This window comes from Meleagris gallopavo, chromosome 4 (assembly GCF_905368555.1).
Source record: "Meleagris gallopavo chromosome 4, MGAL_WU_HG_1.1, whole genome shotgun sequence".
Lineage (NCBI taxonomy): Eukaryota > Metazoa > Chordata > Aves > Galliformes > Phasianidae > Meleagris > Meleagris gallopavo.
This window is the reverse complement of record NC_139407.1, coordinates 59,611,402-59,624,543: the sequence shown is the minus strand read 5'-3', so window position 1 is coordinate 59,624,543 and position 13,142 is coordinate 59,611,402. Positions and strand designations below refer to the sequence as shown.

Below are 13,142 nucleotides of genomic sequence, written 5' to 3'. Positions count from 1 at the left end.
AAAGTTTATGTTGTTATCTACCCAGTATCTTTATTCCAGGAAGCCAAACACTTATCCTCAAACATCATGTTAAACGTAAGATCTCTCAAGCCTCCGAGTGGTGTCACCAAGACAGCATGCGAGGAATTTCTGAGTGCTAAATCTAACACAAAGGCCTTAAAACTAAAGAGGAAGAAAGAAAAAAAAGAAAATCCACCAAACCCTACTTCCTTTCAATAAAACACTTTTTAGTTTGCTGTAACTGTTAAATTGATACTCAAAGCCTATTATTTTCTATTAGCTTCATGTTCCTAATATGTATTTTCATAACACAAGGAAAGAGGTTCCAGGAGCATTAAAAGAAGCACTGAGGCGGCTGGGCAGTTTGCTAGATTAAGATACTTGGGTGAGTCATATTACGTTCTTTTATTATTAAAATACTCAGGAACAATCCTTCTGCTGTAGGATTAAATTTCCCTTTCATTTACTATGGATGAAGCTATTACCCTTACTTTATCAGTTTAAATATAATATTAGATTTGTTTGAGACACGTAATTTTCAAGTCAGGACAAAAGCAACACTGTACAGTAACACAGCCTACTGGAACAGCAGAACAATCTCTTCAGTACATTTCTCTAGGTTCCTTATCCAAAGAAATATTTTAGGTTTTCTAAGTGACAAAGCAGGTACCCCTTGTTTACCTATTTTCATATAATGTCACAAAAACTAGATTCTCTTTACATGTAATTTCAATAAAATCAAAATGTTTTGAGTTGGATTAGAAAGGAAAACAGCAGTACATTAAGGCAGCTTGCAAGTTTTGCAGGTATAATTCTCAATTGGAAAAGTTGGATTCACACTTTTATTTCTAGAGACAGCAACAAGAGTATGCACAGAATCATATAAGGGATTGGGCTGGAAGGGACCTCAAAAATCATCTAGTTCCAACCTCCCAAACAGCTAACAGAAGTTAGCTTCAGATCAATGAGGACAGCACTTCAGTTGTGCTTTCTTGTTTATAAGGAATGAACTCAGCCACACCACAACTGATCTAAATCCTGCCTTTCAGGGTGACATGCAGAAATGAGCCCAGAGGAAGACAAGACAGGACATGACTCACTTACACTCTTGGACTTCTACTGTGCAACAGAAAAAATATACTAGACAGTTTACAGCTTAGAACACTTTACAGTGTGAATAAAAAGCTAACAGCATCCCCTGAACCTTTAACAGTTTCAGTCATCAGTCACAATGATGCATCCAGTGATCTATGTGTAGACAATCTCAGTATGAGCAGTTACCCAAAGCAGATCAAGCTCCTGCAGAAATTGGTTTGAACCATCCGCTTCCTGTTCAGAAGGCTCTGAACGAACTATGTGAGCACAGAGAAAATGGGTAAGATAAGCATTTAGAAAAGCTATGTATTTTTAGACAACTGTCACCCATCAGCAGAGGCCAAGGAAGCAGGACACGCGGTGGCAGCCCTGCACGTGGCACACAGCACACATCCGGAATGCTCCTGCACCCGGAGCTGCACAGAACGTCCACGCAGCACAAGTCAGTGCTCTCAGTACACTTCTTTTTTTTCCTGGTGCCTGGATAAAACACGCTGCCCTCAGCACCAGCTCTTGTCACTGTCTAGCTAAGGCATGACTTACTTGCAGTAATTTCTTCCAGTAATTCCTGCGAAGTGCTGTTGATCTTTTCTACTTAATAGACCAAAGCCAGAAAACTGATTTTGAGAAAAGTGACTTCATAAATCAGTTTTAAAAAGTAAAATTGAGATTAACTTGAATGATACCTCACTCAACTCAGCTCATACAAGTTTTTCTTCCAGTACTGTTAGAAGCTTAACACCCCACTCCACGAAAAAAAGATCACCTACACCCCAAACACTGCACACAGCCTGTTACAAGAGCTCCCTTGCACTTCATCTTATCCCTGCCCAGTGATCTGTTTAAGCGTAACTGATTTTGATTAACAGGAAGATTGATTCCACTTGCAGTCACAATTTGATTATTATAGGAAACCACAGCTGGTAAATCCTGCTGATTTGTTTTGTTTTAGTACATCACTCCTAAAAGAAACTCCATTATGTCTCCAGCTGAATATATCCCAGTCGGAAAAAAAATTTTATTGGCACCCAAAAAGAACAGGTTTATAATTTTTTTTTCCTCTCAGAAACAAAAATAATAAAAACACAAACGACTGAAAAAAACTAAGCAGTTTGGGTATGGAACACAGTGCTGCCAGCTTGTGTAATAGAAACAGTGCTGTATTAATGTGATCATGGCCAAGCAAGCTGCCTCAAATGACTCTTGGAGCTATAAGGACAAAAGAAATGAGATGTATGGAGCAGGCTGCCTGCAAAGCCCCACTGCTGCCACTCTGCCTACTGCACAGCTGCAGTCTGCTCCCAGAGCCCTGTGCTGACAAACTTGTTATCCACAGTTACACATAAACCACTGTAGTTTTCCATTACATCTGAGGCAGACACAATGCTTTCATCATTGATGGCCTCACTTATTCCCCAGAAATTTTGAATCCTTACCCATGCGGGGAAAGAAGAAGAGTCTCCTCTTCTAAATGTTTTTGAAAGAGCTTCCAAAATAGAAACCCTTCTAAGTTTGGAAAGATGACAATACCAAAGTTAAAAAGTATAACTATTACTTATACTTGTGGAACTTCCATTAGAACGTCAAACATGGAATGCCTCTGGGTAGCAAATGAGTTCATAAAATATTTATATGTGAATGTATGAGTAAAGATTGCTACTTGAAAGGCTTCTTATGCTGGATTTCACTGGTGCTGATACTCAAAGAAAATATCAAAATTCCATTGAGCTCTTAGTGGAATTTCCATGGTTAAAATTAAATTGAGCTGTTTACACAGGGGCACAGAATGTTTGGAGAGGGAAATATTAGGCACTGATTACAAAATGGATTTTCATATTACACAATGAGATATACACTGCATTTCATTTATACTGCTCTTTTGAATAAGACAGCTGCAATGTCTTCAGCTGAAGACACAGCTACAAAGTCACTTTCTTGAAGACTGACCACATGTGGAGACAACGTTGTGTGGAGATTGAACAACCTCATTTTTAAGAGTTTGTTAGTGACAAACTCTAGTTGACAAAGAAAACCACTTCAAAAAAAAGCAAACATACAATATTAACATCTGTTAGTTTCACCAGCTCTGAAAAGCACTCCGGAAAGAAGTAATGGCCACCAGTTCAGCCCTGTAGTCTATTTAGAAGGGAAGATAATTTTACTTCTATCATTATTCACAGTGAAGTACTGTCATCTGACTTTCAGTGCATTTTGACACAGCAATTACAAAAGCAACAGGCTTAACCAGTTCTGCTCAAGCAGGATTCCGAAAGAGAATACATTCAAAAAATTAATTATGTAAACCTTCATTGTAAATGTACTTACAATTTCACAGATGAGATTACTCACTCTTGCACCTTTTAAGCTTTAAAATACTTACTTGGATGAAATCTATACAAAACTTCACAGTGGCGATGAAAAACAACCCAAGCTTCGTCTATGACAACACTGTTTCAAAACAGTAACATTCACATATACAGTCAGCCTTCACAGGTAGGCCAAACACCAACTCAAGTGAGCTATTTTAATTCCCACATCGTCAAAATGGAGCACAGCCCTGTGTCTTCCATTCACTAGTCAAATAAATGAGTGTATTCAGAGGAATACTTGTAAGACTTGAGAAGAGGCTTACGTGCACAAAATCTGTCTGGTCGTTCTTTTGGTCGGAAGTCAGAGGAAAACAAAAGGCTGCTTCTTACAAACAGTTTCTAGATCAGTCGTGTACGTTCAGCCACCTTCAGCTGCAGCATTAACAACATTCAGCTCGTGAACTGCAACTCCAGGGTATGGCATTTTCATCATTTATTTACTTCATAACTGGAAGGCAGTGAGAGCTGGCACATCTACAAATGGTGCTTAAGCACTTCACAGTTCAATTACTTTTTCTTTTTCCCCACCCCAAACACACACACACACACACACACACACACACCTTACAACCTCTTTCTTACACATTTCTTTCAAACCCACATGAAATTACTATGGCTGAAGGATGAGAACAATGTGCAGTAAGAATGTTTGTAAAGGCTGTTCCCTTTAAACAAGTCTAAAAACTGTATGCACAAACACAATCCCTATCTTTCAAAAGAACACCTAAGTTTGCAGTTAACTTTGTTCATCTCATTCTGGGAAAAGAAAAAAAAAAAATCATCCTTTATCCGTATAATGAAGTTATCAAAAGATGAACCCACGAACATACCAACGAAGTCACAAGGCTTTAATTAGCTGACCTGGCACAAAGGATTCCTTTGATGTCTGTCCAGAAGCAAAAGAAGCTGACTTGAGAAACTGCAGCCCGATGACTCAGTTGCCACAGGTCCTGCGCACAAAGAGCTTCCTACCAAGCAAGTAGGATCAGATTGATCTCCCTAGATATGCTAAACCAGAGGACTGATAACCATAGTTACTACTATAGTTGTGATTTTGTGGCATCTTAGATAATCCAGAGGACTTTCAATAGTCTCAACAAGTTACACACCACTTAGTTTTCTTTTTTGTTGGTGGTTTTGGCTTTTTTTGTTTGGTTGGTTGGTTGTGGGTTTTTTTTTTTGGTCAAATGGGAAATTACAGTTAAAAAAATAAAAAAACAGTGAAAAATTTATCATCTTTTCTGCACATTACCTTTAAGTCAGACCAAGATTTTGTGAACAGGAACACTACTCTGCGTAGCCATACAGACTGAGTCCTAAGCCTATGGGCTTCTGAATACTTCACAACATAGACAACGGCACTGAACAAACAATTTGAAGGACAAGGACTCCATATGGTATAAATATGTATTTTTTTTTTTTCCTTGAAAAGAATCAGTAAGTCAAGTCTGAGCAGCCAAAGACTGGAACGACTTTTACTCAACAAACAAGTATTTCAGGTACTCAGTTAATGTCCAGCACCAGTACAGGAGAGAACTGGAACAGCAAGAACAGGGTCAGGCTGGAGGGGAAGGCACGTTCTTCCCTTCCACCCTTTCCCAAACTTGAGGAATCTCGAGTTACAGAACCTCAGAATCCTGTCAGTTTTCTACCACTAGTAAATTGCAATGAGACCCTTTAACAGAGCACTGAGCATCTCTCCAGTATAAATCCAGATGAATACCCAAGAGGCAAAGCAATGAGAAGCTGGATACAAGTGCATGCCAACGCACATTTCTTTTGTACATCATCTCAGCAGTGCATTAGGAAGCAAGTCTGCCAGAGCACTGTGTATGAAATCAGGTAACCCTGCATGCATAGAAGTCAGAGGGAATAAGGTTTATCATGAGCAGAAGGCCATACCAATGTTAACTTGAGGCCACCACCACATTAGCAACATCTATTTCACATCAAGTTTGTATACGTCCAATTATGTCACATGACACAGAGCGACAGAAAACCATAGCTACAAATCACTATGTTAGCTCAAGAGATCAACAGACTACAGACCTCAACCATTTTGATTTCCCATTATGCCAGAAATACTGGTACTCCCTTTCCTCCTTCCTGTTTGGTTTTATACAAAACTTGTGTATAGGAACTTACAAACAAGTTCACATTAAAAGAATACTTAAATGTTGTCCCTACTTCCTAGGTGGTACTTTGCACATGGGCTGAGTATTCTAAATACATCACTCAATATGCAGAACTGACATGATTCAATGAAAAACTACTCTGTTACCTTCATTGCTCAGGGCATTACAACTCCCAGCACAGCACTAATGACAGGTTTGCTTAAGAATGTTCCACAGTGTTTCCCACAACATCACTTAGCATAGGACAACATGGCTGCCACAAAACAAAGGTGACCAAGATATTTAGTGTTAAGCTCCAACACAGCCAACTGCCTATGGGCAGAGGACTGGATTCTCAGACACCTAGATTTTATAGAGAATTTCACACACTAACTCCTCCCATTCCACTGAGCTTCAAGAAAGGCACCAGCACTTCTGGAGGAAAAAAAATAAGCCCAATTTCAAGTAAAGCAAACAAAGTGCAGACAATTAACACCCACCTGTAAAAATACAGTCTTGGCACCTTGTTTCCTGTGCCATAGGAAAAAAGTGCAGACACCACAAAATTTTACTAGGACATTAATCATTTACCTTGATCACAGTCACCTTCTTCCCCTAATTCTCCATTCCATCACATTCATCCAAATACTTCAATATAGATCTTTCAACCACCTACTCTTCAGCCTTTGAAATAAAATACATGCCTCAAGGCAGAAACAGAGACAAAAGCATCTGTTCTTCTGGCCTAGTACTGTTTTATTCACAAAGGAGAAAGAATGGCTGTAGGCCAGCAAGCATTTTTCCAATGGCCTTTCTGTCACCTCCTATCTTTACACATCTTCCCGTTCTTTGGGCACAATTCACACTGCTAAAAGCATGCCTCCAAGTGGGCTAAAACCTCTGCAATGAAGGTGCTACTTTGACACCATCAAATAAATCTGCCAGGGTAACCTGCACAGTGTTGTGCTTTTGGGTGCTGGTGAGGCCGGATCAATTATTTACAGCAGTACCCAAATCTCAGAAGTTGAACATTTCAAGAATAGCTTCAGGAAAGCTGTAAGTAAATCAGGAAAGGTGAGTTATTGTCATCCGAGGGACAATTCTTTCAGTATTGCAGTCTTGCCAGAAATTCACTAATGGTTGTTTGCCATATCATGCACATCTTTAATAGCTTAAAAAAAACAACAACAACAACAACAACAAAAAAAACCCAAACACATTTAATATAACCAAAACTGAGTATTCAGTATTTCTAGAATACTGCAATGTAAGATAGTTTGGATCTAATGGAAAAACCATAAAATGCTAACAAATTATTTACTCAGTATTCAAAGAAAAGGTGATTACCACAATTAACACATGGTTAGGTGTCAGAGTGCTGCAGTTATCATCAGAGTACTGACTCTCCAAATGTGTTGTCAGAAATGTCTGATGAACTCTCAAAAACTGAACTGTAAATAAGCTGTAGATAAGGTCACAACAGCTGATCACAGCCATGACTTCAAAAAGGTGCTACAGCTTCACCTGAACTGACAGCCTACCTACAGGTAACAACAGTCACGTGAGACACCAGATCTCCAGAACACTTCATCCTGAGTAAAGCAGCACAGTCCTTCAAAGAAACACTCTCACTTCACATGCAGCAGCTGATTCTGAAGTTCTAGCTATGCAATCTCTTCCTATATACACCTGTCCATCCCCCAGCTGGTCTGAACAAGGAAGTGAGAACATGAAGCTTCCCATACTGAAAGAAATACAAAAACCTCAAGCATCAGCCAATATGCAATGCAAAAATCCCAGAGCAAATGACAAAGATAGGAATAAGATATTTCTTCTTGAAGAGCAAGCAGCTCAGGAATTATCGGACACACAGATGAATTTCAGTAGATTCTTCCTAACTAGGAAGGCAGGTTATTTGAATCATTAGCTATGCAAATAGATTCATCTGTAGTCAAACCAACCCTCATATATGTTGTTCATTTTAAGAAATGCTAGAACATTATACTTAGATGTGATATACATAAAAGGATTTCACTATTTTTCAGTCCCTTATGACAAGCTAGGGATGACCTGAAAAGCTGTCTTTTTCTTTTTTTTTTTCCTTCATTTCTTTGTTTGTTTGTTTTTATAACCTCTTCACTCCCCACCACAATCCCACATCCAAAACCAGCTACCTAAGTTTGACAAATCACAGACCTAAGAAGCATAGAGATTTGTGAAGCTTCAACAGATTTTTCTGTTCAGGGAAACACTTCAATAAACAATTTCAATACACATTCCCCTCTGAACTATCTGTGCTAGGAATGAAAGAAAAATTATATTTCATTTGCCTATCCTGAATGGTATTACATTTTTCTAACATTTCAAGTCAGTAACTGAATTTTCAGCAAGGCCCATACACAGAGAATTTCAACTCCCAGTAGCAAGCACTTGAGAAAACAAGGAAACTAGCATTCCAATGGAACTTTCAGGTACTCCACCATGTTGATGGTATCCCGAGTTCATACATTTTTAATTGCTTTTTAAGCACAAATAAGCCAAGGCCCCAAAAGAATGCAATTTCCCCTCAAACATCAGTGAAAGCTGGAAAATGCCAATGAAAACTGAAAGTTCCTCAAAATGCCTACTGAGTTTGATTAAAAAGAAAAAAAAAAAAACCACCAAAATGCATTCCGTACTTTAAATCCTTTCACTATATGCTTTATACCAAAACGGTATTATTTTCATAGAATACTCAATTTTATAACAATGTTATCAAATAAACAAAACATGCTCTTTTGAATTACATTCTGTTACCATCTCCGATATTGCACAAGAAATTGGGTGCAACTCCTCATACAAACAGATTTCACAGTCACATACACAGATCCTAAACTGAACTGGATTCTACACTCACTGCTACTCCTAATATAGAGTTAAAGCAAATACCTTTTGTATTTTTTTTGGATCTTTGTGTGAGTTTTCTCTGAGGGGTACTTTTCCAAACAACTTCCAGCCCACATCATTTTGTTTTTCAAGTCTTGCATTTTGCCTCCTGGTAAACAAATTCCTACAAAAAAAAAGAAAAAGTTTGATTAATAACTAATTACAACAGAAGGATAAATAATTTGTCAATCTTATTCACCCTCAACCACACATTCTAGTTGCTGTTGTGGTGGCAGGGACAATTCTCACCCTAAAGAGATATGTTATGCAGCACTGCCACCATACCAGACAATGGACTTGGCTAAGTAAGCACTTTAACAGATAAAGAAGGTTTTTTTTTATGACTTTCTGAAAGTTGTCTACTTTTTCAGCCTCCCTCCACAACTCTCATTATGAGTCTTTTAAAGTGAGACTAAAAAACAAATCTCTTGCTATGTCAACGTTCTCTACCCACCTGTTACAACAGACTGCTGTCAAGAAAATCACAAAGAGGCTGCAGACACAGTAGCCTTTTACTGTATTTGATCTGTTTTTATAAGAGATTGTTTTCCTGAATAACCTTAAAAGCAGCTATGAAAACACATTAACTCTACTCCACCAAAAGTTTTTTCACTTCTTCAACCAGCACACAGCTGTAGCACCTTCATATCACAGCTGCTTCCAGTCTAGCACTACTGTTTTTCCTCACTTACAATCACTACTTTAACACCCAACAGGCCAACCCTAGCAAGGACAGACTGTTTCCTATTCATTAAGTCTGGTAGGTTGGGAAATCAGCATTCCAAATGTGCTGAATACAAGTCCACAATAGGAAAGACACTCACAAAAACAAGTAATTTTTTCAGGTTACCTTGGCTCAGCTAACACAAGCAGTACTGTAAGGACACCAACAGAGATCAAACTGCTGGGAATAGAGGAAAAACGTTTAATAGGAGACACAAGCATAGGGTGCATGGCAATGTATTTTAAAGTTAATAATGTGCTCTGCTATCCTTAAATGTGTCTGTATTTACACTAATGATCACATGCTTCTGTATCACAAGGGTACAGTTACCTTGAAACCCAAAGCAGGAACAGATTATCATACTGAAAGATAAGAGCAAGGTGGCTAGGTACAGAAATCACACAATTCAGTAACAGCTGATGTCAAAGCTAAGTATTAAGAGTAAGTACACTTCTACAAAGTGTACAGCTTTCCCTCTAACCCCTGTGAGAAAACAAGAAATAGGATAAAAATGTAGGGGAGACAGCAAGGAAAAGAGAAACCTGTTGACATCCACCCTCGTTCCCCCTCTTCCCTTTTTTCCCCCCCGATGGCACGAACTCCTAATTCCACAGGTAAATTACTGGACCAGCAGCACGGATTTGCTGTCTCTCTACAACATGCTCCATTTCAGTTACAGAGCTCTCCTGTAGTTCATCATTAAAGTTATAATGCTACTTAAAGATGTATAAGCTAATTAGAGCATTAATCAGCAAGTTCAGCTACAGTGCTGCCACTATAACTGCTAGTGCTGGGAAAAGAGACCATCATAAAAACAACTTCAAGGAAAGATATTTCAGTTGGATTCGCTTTCTTTTCTTCAGCAATTCCTTGACCTTGACAATATAAGAATTTGTTTTCTGAGTTTAGTACCTCAAAGAGCTTAGGTGTGTTTAACCCAGCCCAAGTTCAAATACGAAAGACAGCCAGAGATTATGAGTTTACAGGATTGTTTGAGACAACTACAAAGGAAATAAAACTTAAAAGGGACAGATGTGAGTTTTTGAGGGAAATTTGTGCTGTTATTTGTTAATTTTAAAGGGAAAAAAAAAATCAGTAAAGTTCTAAAATCTATCTAAAAAAGAGAAGGAGGAAAACTTGACAGCAAGAACATCCCCCAAATCACTCCAGAAAAAAAATATGATTCACACTGCAAGGTAGGTTGGTTGTTCTTGCTATAAGGTCACTACTTAGGAAGCAAGAAACTCAATTCATGACTACAAGCCAGCTGTAGAGCAAAGCAGAACACCAGGCACAGCTGAGAGCCACCCAGGGAGGCACACCTGCATGGCGTTTCCCTGCACATTCAAATCCTCGTTTGCAAATAAAAGCTTTCAGCACAGCTTGTCAGGATGGCAGTAACACAAAAATTAAAAGAGCAGGCAATTTTCTTTCCCACACTAGAGATTGCTAGCAAATGTCTATGCAAGCAACAATATCCCCAATCTCTCTGAAGGATTTTAAGAAGGACAGCAGACTGCAATACATCTTCACAGCAAAATAAAGACAAATTTGGATGATGAAGTGTAATAGCTCTCAGCTGGAAGTGCTGCTGTAACACTAAGAATGAAAAGCCCATTCAAGCAGTTGCTTTGAATTCAGTTCAGCAGTCCTAACTGCTTTCTTTTAGAGGCAGCACCACAGTAAGTAATCTGTCCTATGGCTTATCTAGCAGATGGCACTGTGCTGTTCAGCTCACTGTTTTTTCCATCTGTGTGACTTCTGTTGCAAGTTCTAGGGCACGAGGCAACTCTTTCTCTCTGTGCGCCATCAGCGATTTCCATTTGAATCTTTTTATTTAATAAAAAATGAAAGAAAAGGACCTGGTGTGGTGAACATACAAATCCCACCCTCTCAGAGCAACCCACCTCGCCTTTTCTTCTCTTTCTCCACCCTCTGCCTAAATTCTGCTCCTTTGCTGGTATCCGCGCTCTTCTCACGCTCCAAGAAGTATCCGAACTTCCAAAAGACACAGTGTTATCAGAAGCCAAAAACTGGCAGTCAGATGTAGAACTGTGAACTACAACCAGTTCTTTTATAATAAATCAGAACATCCACCAAAAGGTCCTGGTAAAGGCACTGCTTGAGCAGAAGGAAATCATGTCTGCCATTTTTATGCACATGTACATATATATGTACAAATACACAAGCAAGTAGTTCACAGCAAAAGCTTTTATTTGTCTGTAGTGTCCTAACACTAAAAGGTTTTTTTCCTTCCATACTTAGCTCCATCAGATTAAAGATGAACAAAACAGAAAAAAAAAACCAATAAACTGCCGAACAACTTCACTCCTGAATCAATACAATTCACCAAATAACTCAGCTTAGAGGTGACATGTTTAAGGAGATGATACTTAATGGAAAACGTAATAAGGAGCAAAAATTCTTTATCTGCAAAAATAGAACTTCTCACTCCAAAGAAAAACTCAGAACTCCTTTAGGAAAAGATCCTAAAATTTAATTACAAGTGCTTTAAGACAGAAGCTCATTTGAGATCTTAAATGTAAAAAGGGTTGGCATGCCTGGAAAGAAAAAATCACGTGCTGATGATTATCTCAGTCTCACTGCCTTCTTCACAATCATTAAAGCACATCATGCTGATTTACAGCTGGATATTAACAGGAATCACTGACACAATACATTATGCCTGCTGTATCATTACTGTGGAACCATTTAAGTGTCATAGGTTTCATTTGCATTCCATCAAACACATGAACTATTTCACACTAAATGTCTGCAGCTGCTTATTTTAGCACAGAACTTAAGTACTTCAAATACAAAATGACTTTTTGCACCATGCCTTAAAAACACGATTTGGCACCAAATAAATGTTTAACCTTCTTGTTTTAATTGAGCTGTGGAGATAAGAAAAAGTTACCTGACTGGAGATAATTGAATTACAGAGCCAGAGTAAGTGCTGACATCCATGCATGTAACGCCGTGCGATAAGAGAGGCTCAAAATTCTTCCCCATGAACATCACAGACTGCACCACTACTGTACACTGACTGCCCAACTGCCTGTTCTGTGGGGAGTAGTGGAAGGTAATGCTAATAGCTGTGTTCAGCAGTGTCAGGAAAAGCTTATTTGTGAGTAAAACCTGACAATCATTTCACTTTGGTTCTACAAGCACTGCTGAGGTAAAGTTACCGAATAACTGCCACACAGACAGATTACACAATCATACATTGTCATTATTTTTGTCACCTTCCATGATGTCATGGTCACACTGAAGCCCCAAATAAATGAAAATAATTCAAAAAATACTAGAACCACACCAACCAGCAGCCAAGCCAAAGCCACCCATATAGCACATGTCACAGCTTCTTCAAGTCTGTATTTCTAAATGAACTTCAGCATCACGACCAAAGCAGAAAGTCCAATCTTTAACTAAAAAAGCACAGTCATGGCTTAAAAAGTTGGTTACTTTTAAAAAGACAGTTGCTGTAAAGAAACATGCATGGTAGATCTAACCAGAGGCAGATGCTGACCCAACCCACACATAAGACTGATGCAATACGTTCACCCAAAATTCATTTGTAACAGCAGGTACATTTTTGTTATGAGGGTTAAAAACAAATAAGCATTTGCTGCTCTCAAGATGCATGCTCCATTCACATTTCAGTTAGTCTTCCAGTTAAGATGGTTATCTTAAGAAGACAAAATCATTAGAATTGTCATATGAATTAACGACTGGAAGAACTTACCAGCCTTACGAAGAGAACAGATGAAAGATAAGGGCTGTGAAGACAGTTCAGAAGGTTCAGATTTTGTACAACAGAATTATCCTCAGAAGTAATTTCAAATGAGTATCAAACTTGTGTGTACTCTTAAGAAGCAAATCACATTTCCTTCAGCTGCTTCTGGAGGAAGATCC

The 13,142-nt window shown here is 38.6% G+C and overlaps 1 protein-coding gene across 3 annotated transcripts in view; it reads right to left on the bottom strand.

Annotated features, from left to right (window-relative positions):
- TBC1D14 (TBC1 domain family member 14) overlaps positions 1-13,142 on the bottom strand; it is a 66,701-nt gene that overhangs the window by 38,426 nt on the left and 15,133 nt on the right. For all 3 annotated transcript variants that reach the window (XM_085223522.1, XM_085223520.1, XM_085223521.1), the window contains exon 3: positions 8,507-8,627. In XM_085223522.1, coding sequence (XP_085079648.1) covers positions 8,507-8,627 — 121 coding nt within the window. The remainder of the gene's footprint in view (positions 1-8,506; positions 8,628-13,142) is intronic.